Source organism: Salmo salar, chromosome 07, assembly GCF_965601325.2.
Source record: "Salmo salar chromosome 07, fSalSal1, whole genome shotgun sequence".
In the NCBI taxonomy this organism is placed as follows: domain Eukaryota; kingdom Metazoa; phylum Chordata; class Actinopteri; order Salmoniformes; family Salmonidae; genus Salmo; species Salmo salar.
Genome location: NC_138297.1, coordinates 25,681,593 through 25,701,943, shown reverse-complemented (window position 1 = coordinate 25,701,943; position 20,351 = coordinate 25,681,593). Strand labels below are relative to the sequence as shown.

At 42.3% G+C, this 20,351-nt stretch overlaps 2 protein-coding genes across 3 annotated transcripts in view; both read right to left on the bottom strand.

The window, feature by feature from the left end:
* LOC145880007 (uncharacterized) overlaps positions 1–8,005 on the bottom strand; it is a 137,673-nt gene extending 129,668 nt beyond the window's left edge. For both annotated transcript variants that reach the window (XR_014392889.1, XM_082977481.1), the window contains exons 1-3: positions 7,315–8,005; positions 364–483; positions 216–249 (exon numbers count right to left, since the gene is read on the bottom strand). Coding sequence is in view for 1 of the 2 variants with exons in the window: in XM_082977481.1 (XP_082833607.1) it covers positions 216–249; positions 364–483; positions 7,315–7,400 (240 nt within the window). In the remaining variant the exon portion in view is untranslated. The remainder of the gene's footprint in view (positions 1–215; positions 250–363; positions 484–7,314) is intronic.
* Positions 8,006–13,974: 5,969 nt separating this feature from the next.
* The window catches only part of dnah2 (dynein, axonemal, heavy chain 2), a 207,176-nt gene continuing 200,799 nt past the window's right edge, over positions 13,975–20,351 (bottom strand). The window contains exons 84-87 of the mRNA XM_014206991.3: positions 16,475–16,651; positions 14,910–14,984; positions 14,557–14,707; positions 13,975–14,415 (exon numbers count right to left, since the gene is read on the bottom strand). Of these exons, the coding sequence (XP_014062466.3) occupies positions 14,261–14,415; positions 14,557–14,707; positions 14,910–14,984; positions 16,475–16,651 (558 nt within the window). The 3' untranslated portion in view covers positions 13,975–14,260. The remainder of the gene's footprint in view (positions 14,416–14,556; positions 14,708–14,909; positions 14,985–16,474; positions 16,652–20,351) is intronic.

Sequence of the window (20,351 nt, the reverse complement as noted above, 5' to 3'; positions counted from 1 at the left end):
TATTTTGTGTAGATCACTGACCAAAAAATGGCAATTAAATCAATTTTAATCGCACTTTGTAACACAATAAAATGTGAAGAAATCCAAAGGGAGGCTGTAGACTTTCTATAGTCACTGTACAGTGACAGACGCAAACATACACAGACAAACACAAGCACAGACGCACAACATCAGCATTTGTATAAATGCACAGACATACAGACACACTTCCTTACCTGGCCAACTGTGTGCTCCAACCAGACGGCCTCGCTGCAGGAGAGAAACGTCAAATCATTCTGTCGGCGCGATGCAGAATGCTCTAAAATCGACTCTCTTTTTTTTTTTGGAATCAAATGATATCACTTGATAAGATGCCAAACTTACCATTCCCACACTTTATTATGATTGGCTCTTTGCTGTGGCTGCACAGCCCTGACCGTGACGCCAGGCTGGCCCATGCCAACAGCATACCGAGGCCGTGTCATCATGTTAGGCCTTGTTCCGCTGCGAATAGAGAAGCACGTCAGTGCAATGACATTATAACTGTAGAGAAGCCTAGAGGCCTGGCATGACAGGTACGGACTTCAGTTGTGTGTCTGAGGAGCCATCAGGGAGCTCACAAGAACATTGTGGTTAGTAATAATGGTGCTAATTTGTTGTTATAGATTAACACACTTATCCTGAACATGTTACAGAATCACCAGCATGTTTATGTTAGCAGCTTCAGCCACTCCTAAAGGAAGGAGACAGACGGAGTGTTGTCGGAGTGTGTGTCGGTCTCTTAGACGCAGTGTTGTCGGAGTGTGTGTCGGTCTCTTAGACGGAGTGTTGTCGGAGTGTGTGTCGGTCTCTTAGACGGAGTGTTGTCGGAGTGTGTGTCGGTCTCTTAGACGGAGTGTTGTCGGAGTGTGTGTCGGTCTCTTAGACGGAGTGTTGTCGGAGTGTGTGTCGGTCTCTTAGACGGAGTATTGTCGGAGTGTGTGTCGGTCTCTTAGACGGAGTATTGTCGGAGTGTGTGTCGGTCTCTTAGACGGAGTATTGTCGGAGTGTGTGTCGGTCTCTTAGACGGAGTGTTGTCGGAGTGTGTGTCGATCTCTTAGACGGAGTATTGTCGGAGTGTGTGTCGGTCTCTTAGACGGAGTGTTGTCGGAGTGTGTGTCGGTCTCTTAGACGGAGTATTGTCGGAGTGTGTGTCGGTCTCTTAGACGGAGTGTTGTCGGAGTGTGTGTCGGTCTCTTAGACGGAGTATTGTCGGAGTGTGTGTCGGTCTCTTAGACGGAGTATTGTTGGAGTGTGTGTCGGTCTCTAGTGGATTCCTGATTGTATCACATGAGCATTTTGAGGCCACATCAAATCAAAATGCGTTTGTCATATGCCCCGAATACAACAGGTGTAGACTTTACCGTGAAATGCTTACTCACGAGCCCTTTCCCAACAATGCAGAGTTAAAAAATACAAAAAATATGCTAAATAAAAAGTAAATAATAACACAATAAAATAACAATAACGAGGCTACAGTATATACAAGGAGTAACGCTACCGAGTCAATGTGCAGGGGTACGAGGTAGTAATATGTACAGGTAATATGTGCAGGTAATATGTACGAGGTAATACGTACGAGGTAGTACGTACGAGGTAATATGTACAGGTAATATGTGCAGGTAATATGTGCAGGTAATACGTGCAGGTAATATGTACAGGTAATATGTATGAGGTAATACGTACAGGTAATATGTACGAGGTAATATGTACGAGGTAATACGTACGAGGTAATACGTACGAGGTAGTACGTACGAGGTAATATGTGCAGGTAATACGTGCAGGTAATACGTGCAGGTAATACGTACAGGTAATACGTACAGGTAATACGTACAGGTAATATGTATGAGGTAATACGTACAGGTAATACTTACAGGTAATATGTGCAGGTAATATGTATGAGGTAATACGTACAGGTAATACGCACAGGTAATATGTATAGGTAATATGTGCAGGTAATATGTATGAGGTAATACGTACAGGTAATACGCACAGGTAATATGTACAGGTAATATGTGCAGGTAATATGTATGAGGTAATACGTACAGGTAATACGTACAGGTAATACGCACAGGTAATACGTACAGGTAATATATGCATGTAGGCAGTGGCGACCCGTCGTTCAGGGTGGGTTGTGAGCCCCACATTTTAAGCTAAAAAAAAGGTTGCCTGTTTTTCATGTTATTTTGGAATTAATACTTGTCATATATCAGTTTGCAAACAATGTAAAAAAATAAGTTAATAAAGCCTCAAGCAAACACGGTCTCTTTTTTGTTTTCTTGAGTAAGACAGCTCCAAAATGCAGGTGCAGCTCAGTGCTTTGTGGTGGTGGGGCAGCCAGCAGAAAATACGTAGCGTAGGGGTTGGTAATGTTCTCTAGTTGCGCCGTGATTGGCTCAGTGTTCTGACACTCATGGGGAGACTACGTCACCGCCAAATCTAAGGGTAGAGCAACATTGGCCATGCTATCAATCTAGCATGAATTCTGCCGTGCTCAAAACTAGAGGTCGACCGATTATTTAGGGCCGATTTCATTTATTATTATTTTTTACACCTTTATTTAACTAGGCAAGTCAGATTAAGAACACATTCTTATTTTCAATGACGGCCTAGGAACGGGGGTTAACTGCCTTGTTCAGGGGGGATTCGGGATTTGTTTTTGCAACCTTCCGGTTACTAATCCAATCCAACGCACGAGGAGCCTGCATGGCAGGCTGACTACCTGTTACGCGAGGGCAGCAAGAAGCCAAGGTAAGTTTCTAGCTAGCATAAAACGATCAATCTTAACATAATCACTAGTTAACTACACATGGTCGATGACATTACTAGTTTATCTAACGTGTCCTGCGATGCATATAATCGATGCGGTGCCTGTTAATTTATCATCGAATCACAGCCTACTTCGCCAAACGGGTGTTGATTTAACAAGCGCATTTGCGAAAAAAGCACTGTTGTTGCACCAATGTACCTAACCATAAACATCAATGCCTTTCTTTAAAATCAATAAACAAGTATATATTTTGAAACCTGCATATTTAGTTAATATTGCCTGCTAACATGAAATTGTGTCACATCTCTAGCGTTCATTGCACGCAGAGTCAGGGTATATGCAACAGTTTGGGCTGCCTGGCTCGTTGCGAACTAATTTGCCAGAATTTTACGTAATTATGACATAACATTGACATAACATAACTCGTAAGCATTCATTCAGACAGCACTTTCGTGCGTTTTGCCAGCAGCTCTTCGCTGTGTTTCAAGCTGTTTATGACTTCAAACCGGGTGGGTATAATTTGTGGAACGTTCCAACAGGAATCTATTCCAAAAACTTCGTAAATAACAAGGTTGACAAAAAACAACGCATACAAAGTTGTATAGCGGCAGAATAAGATACCGGGTAGTGAGTGGTCTATTTCATTGCGTTTTTCACTCATCACGTTTATTCCAAAAAATGTCTGTCCTCACTCTGGTTGCCTATAGACAAACATTAAGAATAAGCTACGTGGTGAGTTGATGCCTATTCGGCAGCTAGTTAGCTAGGTTTGTATGCGTTGCTACTTTGTATGCGTTGTTGGTTGGCAACCTTTTACTTTACGTTTTTTGGAACAGATTCCGTTGGAACGTTCCACAAATTATACCCACCCCTTCAAGCCTGTCAACTCCCAAGATGAGGCTGGTGTAACGATGTGAAATGGCTAGCTAGTTAGCGGGGTGTGCGCTAATTGCGTTTCAAACGTCACTCGCTCTGAGACTTGGAGTAGTTGTTTCCCTTGCTCTGCATGGGTAACGCTGCTTCGAGGGTGGCTGTTGTCGATGTGTTCCTGGTTCGAGCCCAGGTAGGAGCGAGGAGAGAGACGGAAGCTATACTGTTACACTGGCAATACTAAAGTGCCTATAAGAACATCCAATAGTAAAGGTATATGAAATACAAATCGTATAGAGAGAAATAGTCCTTTAATTCCTATAATAACTACAACCTAAAACTTACCTGGGAATATTGAAGACTCATGATAAAAGGAACCACCAGCTTTCATATGTTCCCATGTTATGAGCAAGGAACTTAAACATTAGCTTTTTTACATGGCACATACTGCACTTTTACTTTCTTCTCCAACACTTTGTTTTGCATTATTTAAACCAAATTGAACATGGTTAATTATTTATTTGAGGCTAAATTGATTTTATTGATGTATTATATTAAGTTAAAATAAGTGTTCATTCAGTATTGTTGTAATTATCATTATTATAAATAAACACCCCCCCCCCCCCCCCTAAAATCGGCCGATTAATCGGCAGCGGCTTTTTTGGTCCTCCAATAATCGGTATCGGCGGTCAAAAATCATAAATCGGTCGACCTCTACTCAAAACAACTGTTAACTCGGATCTGGGAAATCTGACTTCAGTGAATTCAAGACAACTGGGACCTCAGGAAAAAAATGAGCTCTGAATGGGAAAATACGTTTTGAACGGTCATCCAACTCGGAATTGTAAATCGGGAACTCGGGCCTCTTTCTAGAGCTACGACCTGAAGATCACTGATTTTATCATCATTCGACCTTGTTTTTTTCAGAGTTCCCAGTTGTCTTGAAAGCACCATAAATTCAGATAATGCCAGACTTTGATGACAAAGTTTGATGACAAAATTTGCCCATGAAGGACCGCCGCGCCACCTTCCTGTTCAAGTGAGCACAGCACATCAAGGTGAGTCCTAAAATGTATTGTATACTGCTGCATAAATGATGTAATATGCCAGGGAGATATGTATACTGTAGCTAAGAAAGTAATATTAAGTGTATGTTGTGTAGTAAGTTGTTAGTAGCCCATGTGCCTTACCCTAATAATTTGGTTTATTTTCACCTCTTAATTTCGCCCACTTTTCTGACTTGGTTGTGCACATGTAGTCTATAACGTGTTTTAGAGAAATGTAATCATTGAATATTGTAAGAGCATTCATTGTCTGCTTATATGCTCCCTTTTCTTATCCTACGGTTCTGACTTGGGGTACAGGGAGAATAATGTAAGAATGGCCATGTTCTGAATTACGTTGCTGTACATTTCAAAAGTGCTGAATAAACAGTTATATTGACTACGTCCGTCTTAGCTAGCTCATTAATGTCTTAATCTAAATTACGGATTACCTCTTATCCGCTTGTCGTCCCCTTATGCCATAGTTTGTACATCTCAATTGTCAGGAGAAACCACATTTGTTTCAGCAAGTCAGCCATATCAGCTGTGTTTTTTTTAAAAGGCAGTAAATGAGACTGAATTAACTGTTTCACTGCCAGACAAAGCTCCGCTGATAGCCAGGTGTAGCAGCGGTAAGGTGTTGGGACTGCTGCTGGGACTCTGCTGTTGGCCCTAACAGTTTGTGGACACCGTTTGTCACCGTTATAGTGCAATTAATGTATTTGTTAGTGTTGTGTAGTAGCTTTGCTGGCATGGATCCCCCCCCCAAAAAATGAGTTTGCCCCCCAAGATGTACATGCTTAAATCGCCACTGCATGTAGGTAGGGGTAAAAGTGACTAGGCAATCCGGATAGATAATAAACAGAGTAGCGTATGTGAAGAGTGTTAAAAGTGTGTCGATGTGTGTTGCGTCAATGGGTGCGTTCATAAATTCACTCTGGCTATCTACTCCGATTTCAAAGCCCTCTCCGCTGCGGGTGCCAGAGCGCAGAATAACTGAGGAATTTACAAACGCTCGAAACCTCTTGAATATGACAAGTGTCAGTAAACCTCGGCGAAAAATCATAATTAAATTGTTCCCAGCAGCAACGTTACAGTCACCAACGCTCTGGATAACATGGAACCGCCTAATCAGCCCTGCTTGGGCGAGTAAAATGGTCAGGGGTTCTCTCATTTGTGTCTGGAAGTAGCTAGCAAGCTAGCCAACGTTAGCCAGCTAGCTTGGGTGCTTGACTGCCGTTGTGAGGTCAGAACGCTCAGATCAACCCAGAATTTACTCCTCGGCCAGAGCGTCCAGTGTGCGCTCTGAACACTCCGCGAGCAAAAACGCACTGAATTTACGAACGGACAATCTGACAACGCTCTGAATTTACGAACACACCCAATATGTTTGAATTTTGTCACTATTTCTATTTAATTGTGTATCTTCTCTTTAACTCTGCATTGTTTTTTTTTTTTTTTTTTTTAACTCTGCATTGTTGGTATAGGACCCCGTAAGTAAGCATTTCACCGTTAGTCTACACCTGCTGTCTACGAAGCATCTGACAAACACAATTTGACCTGATTTAATCTCAGCTAACGTCACAATTATTTTCTTGTTAACTACTAGTTATAACCTGGCAATAACCTATGGCTCAATGTTAATAACTCACCAATGGGGTACTCAATAAGCTAGGTGGTAATCTATCAACTTGAAATAAAAACTTCGGGTGGATGTTGCCTATCCAGCAGAAAACAGTGGTAGCCAGGCAGAGCCACGTCAAGCCCATCTATGGACCGCTGGCGTCCTCTAGTGGCGACAAAAAGGACGTGCATGAAGAGGGCGGGGACAGAACTGGTAAGGAGAGGAAGACCAAAATGACATTGAACGAATTCAAACGCTTTTCCTGGAAATTCGACGGAACCCGCCACAACTTCACCACATGACATTTCAGAAAGAAAATGCGACACTCCTTCCCCGAACACTGGAAGGCCCAGATTTCATTCAATGGCCGCGGTTACTTAACCGTTATTGAATTACATATCACAGACAGGACATTTTGGACCCTGGCACTACCGAGAAAGATACGACTTCAAGCCACATGTAGGTTTTGATCGCGTTTTAGAAGAGTAAAAAGGTTGAACCGAAAGCAGCACACCAGCCCGTCACTAGGCGATTACAACATCGCCTACTCATACTAGGTTCCCGTAAACCCATCGTTATTGTAACCAGATGACCATACTGCAAACACTTTCGATATTACTCATTGTGAAAAGGATAAAACACAACTGGCAGAAATGCAAAATGCGTTTGCTACTTTTCCTATAGCCTACGTCTTTGTAGTTTTAGGCTACGAATAGGAAACTTCTCATCTACCTTGTTACGCTGTAGTAGCCTGTGTACTAAATGTTTGGAACAATGCATCCTAATTAAGAGATGATTACGCGCGTTCCATTGGTTACAATCATTGGACATAGCATATCAGTAGCCTATAAAGTAGGCATTAACTCAATACCATTCGTTCTAGATCTCATTTTGGATAAACATTCTCTGCTACGGTAATTCTGGTTAATTATGAAACATTAGAAGCCTGTGTTAATCAGGCTATATCAGTAAAATCGTTTTCATCTTACCTGTTTGTGCATGCTGCTTTCTCATGGGAGGTGCGGTTGCTGCACACTGTAACATCAACAAAAAAAACAACAACGTCGTAACACATCTTTCCACACGAATGACGTTCGTTCAGCCACGTAGCCTCCCAAAACCGTTCCCAAAATTAAGTAATAGCGAAATAATGTGTCAAAAATCCTTGCTCCATTTAGAAAATGTCGGCTTGCAGAAACTGTACACGCAGATACATTATGAAATCGTTGCTTGGGGAGAGAAGAGAGCATTTAGAGAATCAGCCATGGGCATGGCACAACGATTAGTCTCGTGTTGTTGCACAATTTCAAAGCTGTACAGTAATCTTCAATCTTGCATATCGTCTTCCAAAATGAATGTACAGCCCTCTCGCAGAAGAATTGAACATTCCTTTTCAAAATCGCCAAGCCAAGTACGTAGCTGCTACAACCGCCGGTATAGGCTATGCGTGCACCGCGGGCGGGTTTGCCACACGCATGTTCAATCCAAACACGCCTTTAGATATCGATATATTGTAGAAGGGCACCAGGACCAAAGCGGCGATGGATACTAAGAAATTGCGCAGTTCTTAATCAATTGAAACGCATACTGTTTCCCAAACTCTTCTCTGTTGTAAGGGCTCTTATCTTCCTCCTCCCTCTCGCTCTCTCTCTCTCTCTCTTTCCCTCTCATGCAGGTTTATTTTTGGTGGACGAGTCTTGGACATACACTGCCCAGCCTTATTATACACTGGCAAACACACACTGTATGGCTTGCTGAAATGCCCTTAGCGCTCTATTCTTCAGAGCACAAATTACCCTGATTTTTCCATTATTTGAGGGTTTGATCAATAATTTCTGCTATAATTTCAGTTGGACATAGTTAATGCAAGTCCATAAGGGGCACTTGGGATTTATAAAGTTATTTTATATAGTGATGTTTTTATAATAATGATTTCCTTTAGATAACAGGCCAGTTCACCACTATGGATAATACAGTTAGTTTACTATACACACTATCAAGGGTTAGCACATTCGATTTTACAAAACATTTCTCTAGGAATAGTGGATCTCGTTTTACAGCATTTAATTGAATAAGCAGACGAGAAAGGTTTGCTTCCAACAGAAAATGCCTCCTACAAATACCAGAGGAGTTCTGTAAAAGAGTTGAAAGTTAATTATTTTACTATTGGCCCTTTGAGACACACACACTCCTCTTCTTCAGAAAGTGTAATGCACAATAATGACTGTACATGTTACGTTGACAGTTTTCTCATCTCAAATTCAAAATACTTTTCTCGCTTTCAACAAACAAGACTGAGCCAACACTTTCCCTTACAACACTGCCTCAGAAGAACTTAAAAGCTTATTTGAATTTGAATTCAGCATGTTGCTATGAGCTCCCGAACAACAACTGGTAGCACACACACACACAGCCCAGACCTGGGCCACATAAAGAGGCCCTTAACGGTCTCTCTGTCTCTTTCAGAAGACATTCCCGCCTGAATACGGCCTTGAACTGGAGGGAGGCCCTCACTCCCTCCCTCACAACCGTTTCTTCTGTTTCACTCTTTCTCCCCAGTCCCTCTCTTGTTTTCCCCTCCTTTGAATAACTTTGTGTTGAAGCCTTTTACAGTGTGTGTGTGTGTGTGTGTGTGTGTGTGTCTAGAGTGAGTACTCACTCAGCAAATGTCTCTGATTTAGTTAATTAGAATGCCCCTCCTACTTCCACTTTGAGAAAATGTGTTAGCATAAATATTTCCATCTCACCTCGTTAAGCACATTGTGTTTGTGTGTGTGTGTGTGTATGCACACAGTTTGCCATCCTGACATAAAATGTGCCAATCAGACATTTCAGCACTTTGCCAATCCTACAAACAAACACAGAAAGTTGAAGCATACACACAGCAGGGTTTTTTCTGGATCAAATGGGCTTAGGTGGTGGGTGTAGCAGAGGGCGTGGCAATGGGAGCAGTTGGCGCTGGATTTGAGAGAACATTTTAGAGGCCTCCCATCTTGGTGGTGTAGATACATTTAAAAATATATATTTAAACCAATATCCTGCAATTCTACACGTTTCCCCATGGAGCTGAGAGAAATTGTTTCATTTTTAAAGCTAATTTCCTGCAATTCTACTTATTCTGCCATGGAGCGGAGAGAAAATGCAATTCTATGCATTTTGCATTGGCTAATGCTGTGTTCTTTTGCTCAAACATAATAACAAAATCAATACTGCTAAATTCATTGTTTTTAAAATTTTAAATTCTCCCTGACTGTCTATCTTTTATTTTGGGGATTGTTCATTCTCAAAGATTATATTATTTAAAAAATATATATTTTCTCTCTACTTCTATCAAGGCTTTAGTAATTTAAGTTCACACTGAAAGTGTTTTTCCATCCCAAAAAAGAAATAATAATATATAGACATTAGGGTTTGTACACCCACTTGACCTTCCTGAGTAACATCTGGATGTAGTGAATGTCTCTGTGTGTTACTCTTCTGTGTGAAATGTTGTTCACCTGTGCAGGAATATATATATATATATATATATATATATATATATATATATATATATATATATATATATATACCTACTCATTCAAGGGTTTTTATTTATTTTTACTCTTTTCTACATTGTAGAAAAATAGTGAAGACATAAAAACTATGAAATAACACATATGGAATCATGTAGTAACCAAAAAAGTGTTAAACAAATCAAAATAGATTTTAGATTCTTCAAAGTAGCCAACCTTTGCCTTGATGACAGCTTTGCACACTTTTGACATTCTCTCAACCAGCTTCACCTGGAATGCTTTTCCAACAGTCTTGAAGGAGTTCCCACATATGCTGAGTACTTGTTGGCTGCTTTTTCTCAACTCTGCGGTCCAACTCATCCCAAACCATCTCAATTTGGTTGAGGTTGGGTGATTGTTGAGGCCAGGTCATCTGATGCAGCACTTCATCACTCTCCTTCTTGGTCAAATAGCCCTTACACAGCCTGTGTTGGGTCATTGTCCTGTTGGGGAAAAAAAATGATTGTCCCACTAAGCGCATACCAGATGGGATGGCGTATCTCTGCAGAATGCTGTGGTAGCCATGCTGGTTAAGTGTGCCTTGAATTCTAAATAAATCACTGACATTTTCACCATCACACCTCCTCTTCCATGCTTCACAGTGGGAACCACACATGCGGATATCATCCGTTCACCTACTCTGCGTCTCACAAAGACACAGTGGTTGGAACCAAAAATCTCAAATTTGGACTTTCAGACCAAAGGACAGATTTCCACCGGTCTAATGTCCCTTTCTCGTGTTTCTTGGCCCAAGCAAGTGTCTTCTTATTATTGGTGTCCTTTAGTAGTAGTTTCTTTGCAGCAATTCGACCATGAAGGCCTGATTCACACAGTCTCCTCTGAACAGTTGATGTTGAGATGTGTCTGTTACTTGAATTTGAGCTCTGTGAGATCCAGTTTCATCATAGCGCTTGATGTTTTTTGCGACTGCACTTGAAGAAACTTTAAAAGTTCTTGAAATTTTCCTGATTGACTGACCTTCATGTCTTAAAGTAATGATGGACTGTCATTTCTCTTTGCTTATTTGAGCTGTTCTTGCCATAATATGCACTTGGTATTTTACCAAATAGCGCTATCTTCTGTATACCACCACTACCTTTTAACAACACAACTGATTGGCTGAAACGCATTAAGGAGGAAAAAAATCTGCAGATTAACATTTAACAAGGCACACCTGTTAATTGAAATGCATTTTGGTTAATACCTCATGAAGCAGGTTGAAAGAATACCAAGAATGTGCAAAGCTGTCATTAAGGCAAAGGGTGGCTACTTTAAAGAGTCTCAAATATAAAATATATTTTGATTTGTTTAACACTTTTTTGGTTACTACATGATTCCATGTGTTATTTCATAGTTTTGATGTATTCACTATTCTACTATGTAGAAAAAAGTAAAAATAAAGAAAAACCCTGGAATGAGTAGGTGTGTCCAAACTTTTGACTGGTACTGTATACCAGTATATATATATATATATACACACACACATAATGGATTTCAATGGTAGAAAAATCCCTGCACAGTTAAACAACATTTCACACAGAAGACACAGTAACATTCACAACATCCAGATGTTACTAAGGAAGATCAGAAAGGAGTACAAGCCCCCAGAGTTCTCATGGCACATTCATTCATACAGTCTGGGAGTGCTCTTTTGGCAATCAGTGGCTTCATCATTATCAAGCATTTTGTCCAAACCCATTCCATGTCTTTGCAACGTGCTACTGCTTAATGATGAGTCTTCACTTAACCTAACATACAGGCATAGAAGGGTTTGGCTTGCCAGACTAACAGCAGCCAAGAAAATGGTTGCCTTACGATGGCAAGCCCCACACACTCTGCCACATCAGCAATGGATTTCCTCATTCCTGGTCATAGCTCAACTTGAATGACCAATCTCTTGAATGCATGGCGCAAAGTCAGACAATGTTAATATGGACTACAACACTTGACAGTTTAAAATCACTTCTTTGATATACAGTGCCTTCGGAAAGTATTCAGACCCCTTGACCTTTTCCACATTTTGTTAAGTTGCAGCCTTATTCTAAAATGTATTCATTTGTTCCCCCCATTTGAATCTACACACAATATCCCATAATGACAAAGCAAAAACAGTTTTTTTGAAATTGTTGCTAATTTATAAAAAATAAATAATGAAATATTACATTTACATAAGTATTCAGACCCTTTACTCAGTACTTTGTTGAAGCACTTTTGGCAGCGATTACAGCCTTGAGTCTTCTTGGGTATGACACTAAAAGCTTGGCACACCTGTATTTGGGGAGTTTCTCCCAATCTTCTCTGCAGATCCTCTCAAGCGCTGTCAGGTTGGATGGGGAGCATTGATGCACAGCTATTTCCAGGTCTCTCTAGAGATGTTAGATCGGGTTCAAGTCCGGGTTCTGGCTGGGTCACTCAAGGACAATCAGAGGCTTGTCCCGAAGCCACTCTTGCGTTGTCTTGGCTGTGTGCTTAGGGTCGTTGTCCTGTTGGAAGGTGAACCTTCGCCCCCAGTCGGAGGTCCTGAGCGCTTTGGAGTAGGTTTTCATCAAGGATCTCTCTGTACTTTGCTCCGTTCATCTTTGCCTCGTTCCTGACTAGTCTCCCAGAACAACATGCTTGGATGTGCATCGAAATATTTAATGCGGTCTCCTCATAGAGAACAGTGTTGATTGGACTACCAGACTCTTTCGCACTGTCCTGATGCTGCCACCACCATGCTTCACCGTAGGGATGGTGCAAGGTTTCCTCCAGACGTGACGCTTGGCATACAGGCCAAAGAGTTCAATCTTGGTTTTATCAGACCAGAGAATCTTGTTTGTCATGGTCTGAGAGTCTTTAGGTGCCTTTTGGCAAACTCCAAGTGGGCTGTCATGTGCCTTTTATTGAGGAGTGGCTTCCTTCTGGCCACTCTACCATAAAGACCTGATTGGTGGAGTGCTGCAGAAATGGTTGTCCTTCTGGAAGGTTCTCCCATCTCCACAGATGAACTCTAGAGCTCTATCAGAGTGACCATCGGGTTCTTGGTCACCTCCCTGACCAAGATCCTTCTCCTCCGATTGCTCAAATTGGTGTTTCCAAACTTCATCCATTTAAGAATGATGGAGGCTACTGTGTTCTTGGGGACCTTCAATGCTGCAGAAATTGTTTGGTACCCTTCCCCAGATCTGTGCCTCGACAAAATCCTGTCTCGGAGCTCTACGGACAATTCCTTTGGTTTCTGCACTGTCAACTGTGGGACCTTATATAGACAGGTGTGTGCCTTTCCAAATCATGAACAATCAATTGAATTTACCACAGGTGGACTCCAATGAAGTTGTAGAAACATCTCTGATCAATGGCCTAGTTAAATACATGTTAAATAAATAAAATAAAAAATGGAAACAGGATACATCTGATCTCAATTTCAAGTCTCATAGCAAAGGGTCTGAATACTTATGTAAATAAGGTACTTCTGTTTAGGATTTTTTATACATTTGCAAAAATGGCTAAAAACCTGTTTTCGCTTTATCATTATGGAGTAATGTGTGTAGATTGCTGAGGATACATTTAAAAAAAAAAATCCATTATAGAATAAGCCTGTAACGTAACAAAATGTGGAAAAAGTCAAGGGGTCTGAATACTTTCCCGAAGGCACTGTATGCACTCAGATAAGCAGGTCCTGTGAGTGGGAAGGGAAGTCGGAGATAAATGTGTATCTGTGTAATGTCTGTTGGTTTGGGTTTTTCTGTCCTGTCAAGCAAAAAAGTATAAAAACTTGATCACAAAAAAAGGGGTACAAGGTTCTACTGTGGATAATAAATCTAGTCTGTCTGTGTGTGTCTGAATAATTACCAGAGAATAATTACAATGAAGAGATTGTCTATTTATTCAAGTGTGTGTGATGTAATGTCTGTGTCCTGTCTCTGTGTGTGCGTGTGTGTGTGTGCGTGCGTGCGTGTGTGTGCCTTTAATGTATTGTGGAGAGCTCTTTCAGCAGGTTAAAAGGGGTCACAGTGGAAAGAGTGATGTAGTGCTGTATTAGGAAGTGAATCATGAGGAGTGGAAAATAGAGCAATGTGGGAGTCCTTGATACAACCATGTCAGTCAAACCCCAAAGAGTAAATCATCAACATTTATTTATTTTATTTGCAAAATCAATTAATTCATATTTTATTCAAATTATAAAAAAAGATTAGAATAAAGTACAATCATTTCAGTTAATTTTTTGAGGAATTTGAATATTTTTAAACAAATAAAACCCTGACAAGAATGATGCAAATTAACATACAAAATATTGGAATGACTATTCAAAAGGCATGTGTGGAGAATGTTTGTGTTTTACATAAGATTCTTGTATTCATTAATACAGTGTGATTCCGAGACGTGTGTGTGTGTGCGTAACCCCTTAGTTGTCTAGACTCATGAGCAGAGCGGTTCCTCTCTTGATCCAGTGGTCAAAAGGCACAGCTCCAGACTTCAGGTCCACCCCCACCACAAAGGAGGGTCTGCCCCCATCGCCCGAACGCACTGGGAAGTAGTAGCACGGACACAAGTACATACCTACATACACACACACACACACACACACACACACACACACACACACACACACACACACACACACACACACACAGGACACAGACATTACATCAGACTCACTTGGCAGACACAGAGAGAGAGAGAGATTTTTTGTTGTCTTACTCTTGGCTATCTTCTTGCGGTTCTCAACAGGTTTGAAGTGGATGGTTGGGATGGGGCAGACCAGCTGCATTGGCTTAGCCTCCACCAGACAGGAGTTCTTCTTGTCCCAGCCAGCCCCTTCCAGATACAGCCCCCGGATAAACACCCCGTCCTGAGGAGGGGATGGATGGAGGAGGGGAGGAAAGAGGGAGGAAGAAGGAGAAAATGAGTTACATGACTTACAATAGATTAGGGTTTTATTCTGACCATGCGGTCTGACCAGGAAGAGTATTCCGAGCCCTAAACTAGACACATTGAGGGAAAAGAGGTGTGGAGAAAAGGACACTAATTTAGTGAAAACTTGGGTGTCTCACCTTGGGTGGGAAGAGGAGGTTGTTGTCGTCCACTGCCGCAACAATGAACTCCCAGGATAGAGTGTCCACTGACACCTGTGGGTAATGCATACGTGTTAGTCAGATTTTCACTAAGTCTCCCATTGACCTCAATGCATGACAAAGTGAACATTTTACTTTAGAGGTTAACTTGGCATGGTTGAAGTTCAAGTACTCTTTACTATCCCTACAGTGGTACTGTATATCCTTAGAAAAGTTATTATGTGGGCATAATTATAAACCAAACACGACCCATTCCTGTGCAGCAGTCTATGAGTGTGTGCGGTATAGAGTAGTTGTGGTTAGTTTGTGAACACAGTTTGAAAGTTTTCTCAGCGGTTGTGTTTGGTGAGTGTGCAGAGTAAGGGGTCAGTGCTGTGTGTGTGTACGTGTTTGTGTGGTGTGTGTGTGTGTGTGTGTATAAATATACAGTATCAGTCCAAAGTTTGGACACACCGACTCATTCAAGGGTTTTTCTTTATTTTTACTATTTTCTATATTGTAGAATAATAGTGACGACATCAAAACTATGAAATAACACATATGGAATCATGTAACCAAAAAAGTGTTTCATATTTGAGATTATTCAAATTAGAAGCAAAATAAGCAATAGACATTAGACCTGTGGAAATGTGTCCTTTGGTCTGATAAGTCCAAATTTGAGATTTTTGGTTCCAACCACTGTGTCTTATGTGAGACGCAGAGTAGGTGAACGGATGATCTCCGCATGTGTGGTTCCCACCGTGAAGCATGGAAGAGGAGGTGTGATGGTGACACTGTCAGTGATTTATTTTGAATTCAAGGCACACTTAACCAGCATGGCCACCACAGAGATACGCCATCCCATCTGGTTTGTGCTTAGTGGGACTATCATTTGTTTTTCAACAGGACAATGACCCAACACACCTCCAGGCTGTGTAAGGGCAATTTGACCAAGAAGGCAAGTGATGGAGTGCTGCATCAGATGACCTGGCCTCCACAATCACCCAACCTCAACCCAATTGAGATGGTTTGGACTGCAGAGTGAAGGAAAGCAGCCAACAATTGTTCAGCATATGTTTTTTATTTATTTTACAAGGCAAGTCAGTTAAGAACAAATTCTTATTTTCAATGACAGCCTAGGAACAGTGTGTTGTTCAGGGGCAGATCGACAGATTTTTACCTTGTCAGCTTGGGGTTTCGATCTTGCAACCTATCGGTTACTAGTCCAACGCTCTAACCACTAGGCTACCTGCCTCCATGTTGGAACTCCTTCAAGACTGTTGGAAAAGCATTCCAGGTGAAGCTGGTTGAGAGAATGTCAAGAGTGTGCAAAGCTGTCATCAAGGAAAAGGGTGGCTACTCTGAAGAATCTAAAATCTAAAATATATTTTGATCTGTTTAACACTTTTTGGGTTACTACATGATTTCATATGTGTTATTTAATAGTTTTGATGTCTTCACTATTTTTCTACAATGTAGAAAATAGTAAAAATAAAGAAAAACCCTGGAATGAGTAGGTATGTCCAAACTTTTGACTGGTTCTGTATGTGTGTGTGTGGCCTCACGCTGTGCTGACGTGCGGACGACTGTAACACAGCGGTGAGGAAGCCAGTGGGAAAGGTGAAGCCAGAGAGCCAGAAGAGGGTAGGGGGGTGGGCCGTCTCTGCCCAGCGGGCAAACTGCTCCACACGCTGGCACAGGTCCCTGGTCCACGATGCCAGCGGCTTCAAAGACGGGTAGGCCTGAGGAGAACGGAGGAGACAAGACACATCAGACAGGCACAGAAAGAGACACACAGCAACGTCAATAGTATATGCTGTCCTGCTATAGTAACTGTCCCAGTAGCATCATATGAACCTGTAGTATGTTAGGTTCCTCTAGGCCTGTACTCAGTGAGTCAGTGTTCTGTTATTGAAGGTGTGTTAATCCATCATCCTGCCTGCCTAGCTGGCTGCACAGAGACTGCCTCCCAAATGGCACCCTATTCCCAATATAGTGCATTACTTTTGTAGTGCACTAGGTAGGGGATAGGGTGCCGTTTGGGAAACCACACTCATTTTCTACTGACTGACCCCCATACACACTGGACTGGAAACACAATCCAACTGTTATTATGTCCTATGGTTCAATTCTTCATTAAAACAGTGTACAACTCGTTCCAGTAGTCAGTGAGACCGCTGTAGTCTGCCAAAGACTCTACTGCGTGTTGGGGGATGGGGCGGATGAAAAAAGGAGTGTGCGTGTCTCTTCAGAGGGGTCATTGAGGGCAGTTTATGTTTATGTGGGTGTGCATGTGTGTGTGTGTGTGGCTGTGTGTGTGTGGGTGTGTGTGTGTGGGTGCGTGTGTGTGGGTGTGCGCGTCCGCCTGTGTGTGTGTCTGGTCCACTGGGTCATCAGGTGGACACTTGGTGCCTAAACAAAGCCACAATGTCGTATCTGGGACTGAGGGGACCGAGGGGAAGCTGGGGGGGTAATTGCAGTGTAATAAGTAGAGTAAACCTGCTGTCTCTGCTCCAGTTCCCTTTCTAAAGCCCAACCAGCCCACTGCTGACTATTACAGTACAGACAGACAAAGAGAGACAGACAGAGGGAGAGCGAAAAGGATAGAGGGAGAGAGAGAGGGGGAGAGAGGAGAGAGAGAAAAAGAGAGTGAGAGAAAGAGACAGAGAAAGAGAGAGAGGGAGAGGGGGAGAGAGAGAAAGAGAGTGCGAGAGAAAGAGACAGAGAAAGAGAGAGAGAGCGAGAGGGAAAGAGGCCTGCGCTACCCTGTTACTGGCCCCCTCTTTATGAGAGGAGGACAGGACAGCCATTAATGCTTCAGCTCCAGCTGTGTCTCTCTCAACTCTACTGCCTCATTACTCTACCCTCTATATCTAGTCCCCTACTTCCTTCTGCTTTCCTCACTATTTTTTCCCCTGTCTGTCAAGCTCTCTCTCTCTCTCTCTTCCCCTTCTCTTTCTCTCCTTGATTGCCTGTCTCTCTCTCTCTTCAACTTCTCTTTCTCTCCTTGACTGCCTCTCTCTCTCTCTCTCTCTCTCTCTCTCCCTGTCCCTGCTCCAACCCCTTCTAGAACACTATCCCCCCTCCTTCTCTTGCTCTCTCTCCTTTCGTCCGTCTGTCCATGTTCCATTCACCCCTGGCAGGCATGGCAGACTGTCATTATATTTCTGTTCCCTCAGACTCATGGCTTTAATTTTGGCCAGGCTGCCTCGCTCGTCCTAGAAAATGTGTATCTGTGTGTGTGCGCGCATATGTGAGTATGTGTGTGTCTCTTCCCCCCTCTCCTGCTCCAGGCTCACACACTGACGTTTTCCAGTCAGATCAGATTGCTCCCTTTGACATAGCCGAGATGGCTTCTGACAGCCTCCATGTTCTTCTATAAATCACACTGATACTGGACCTACCCACTGGGCCAACACTGGTTGAATCAACGTTGTTTCCACGTCATTTCAATGAAATTCCGTTAAACCAACGTGGAAAAGACATTGAATTGACGTCTGTGCCCAGTGGGTATGTCCCCACTACCCAGATTGGCCATTCATTTGACCATTGAAGCGTGTTTTGGGGAAAGTATGGTATTAAATGCTACCTAAGGGAATGGATATTATGTACCATCAATAGCTGCTGCTCTGCTTTGATAGTGTCTGTGTTTTGTCTTGTTGTTAGGGATAAGACTGAATATGTAACGTCATCAATTCAACCTCACTGAATCTATCAGCAGGACGTTCCTCTAAAGTCAAATTGAAATCACATTTTGTTGGTCACGTGCCGAATACAACAGGTGTAGACTTTACAGTGAAATGCTTACTTACGAGCCCATTCCCAACAACGCAGTTAAAAAGTAAGACAAATATTTGCAAAATAAAAAATGAAATGGTAACACAGTAAAAACAATAACGAGGCTACATACAAGGAGTACCAGTACTGAGTCAATGTGCGGGGGTACGAGGTAGTTGAGGTAATTGAAGTAATACAGATTCTACATGTGTGTAGGGGTAAAAGTCACTAGGCAATCAGGACATACAGTGCCTTCGGAAAGTATTCAGACCCCTTGACTTCTTCCACATTTTGTTATATTACAGCCTTATTCTAAAATGGATTAAATAAAAACAATTCCTCAGCAATCTACACACAATACCCCATAATGACAAATCGAAAATAGGTTTTTATAAATTTTTGCAAATGTATTAAAGGATTGTGTCGAGGCACAGATCTGAAGAAGTGTACCAAAAAATCTCTGCAGCATTAAAGGTCCCCAAGAACACAGTGACCTCCATCATTCTTAAATAGAAGAAGTTTGGAACCACCAAGAATCTTCCTAGAGCTGGCCGCCCGGCCAAACTGAGCAATCGAGGGAGAAGGGACTTGGTCAGGGATGTGACCACGAACCCGATGGCCACTCTGACAGAGCTCTAGAGTTCCTCTGTGGAGATGGGAGAACCTTCCAGAAGGTCAACCATCTCTGCAGCACTCCACCAATCAGGCCTTTATGGTTGAGTGGCCAGACGGAAGCCACTCCTCAATAAAAGGCACATGACAGCCCGCTTGAGGTTTGCCCAAACATAACTAAAGACTCTCAGATCATGAGCAACAAGATTCTCTGGTCTGATTAAACCAAGATTGAACTCTTTGGCCTGAATGCCAAGTGTCATGTCTGGAGGAAACCTGGCACCATCCCTACGATGAAGCACGGTGGTGACAGCATCATACATTTTTCAGCAGCAGGGACTGGGAGTCAGGATCGAGGCAAAGATGAATGGAGCAAAGTACAGAGAGATCCTTGATGAAAACCTGCTCCAGAGTGCTCAGGACCTCAGACTGGGGTTAAGGTTCACCTTCCAACAGGACAACAACCCTAAGCACACAGCCAAGACAACGCAGGAGTGGCTTCGAGACAAGTTTCTGAATGTCCACGAGTGGCCCAGCCAGAGGCCTGACTTGAACCCCGATTGAACATCTCTGGAGAGACCTGAAAATAGCTGTGCAGTGACGCTGCCAATCCAACCTGACAGAGCCTGAGAGGATCTGCAGAGAATAATGGGAAAAACACCCCAAATACAGGTGTGCCAAGCTTGTGGTGTCATACCCAAGAAGACTTGAGGCTGTAATCGCTGCCAAAGGTGCTTCAACAAAGTACTGGGTAAAGGGTCTGAATACTTATATAAATGTGATATTGATATATTTTAATATAAATTAGCAAAAAAATCTAAAAACGTGTTTTTGCTTTGTCATCATGGGGTATTGTGTGTGAATTGATGAGGGGAAAAAACTATTTAATCAATTTTAGAATAAGGCTGTAACCTAACAAAACGTGGAAAAAGTCAAGGGTCTGAATACTTTCCGAACGTACCGTATAACAAACAGAGTAGCAGCAGCGTATGTGAAGTGTGAAAGTGTATGTGGCGTCAATATGCATGTGTGTTTAGTGTGTGAGCGTATGTA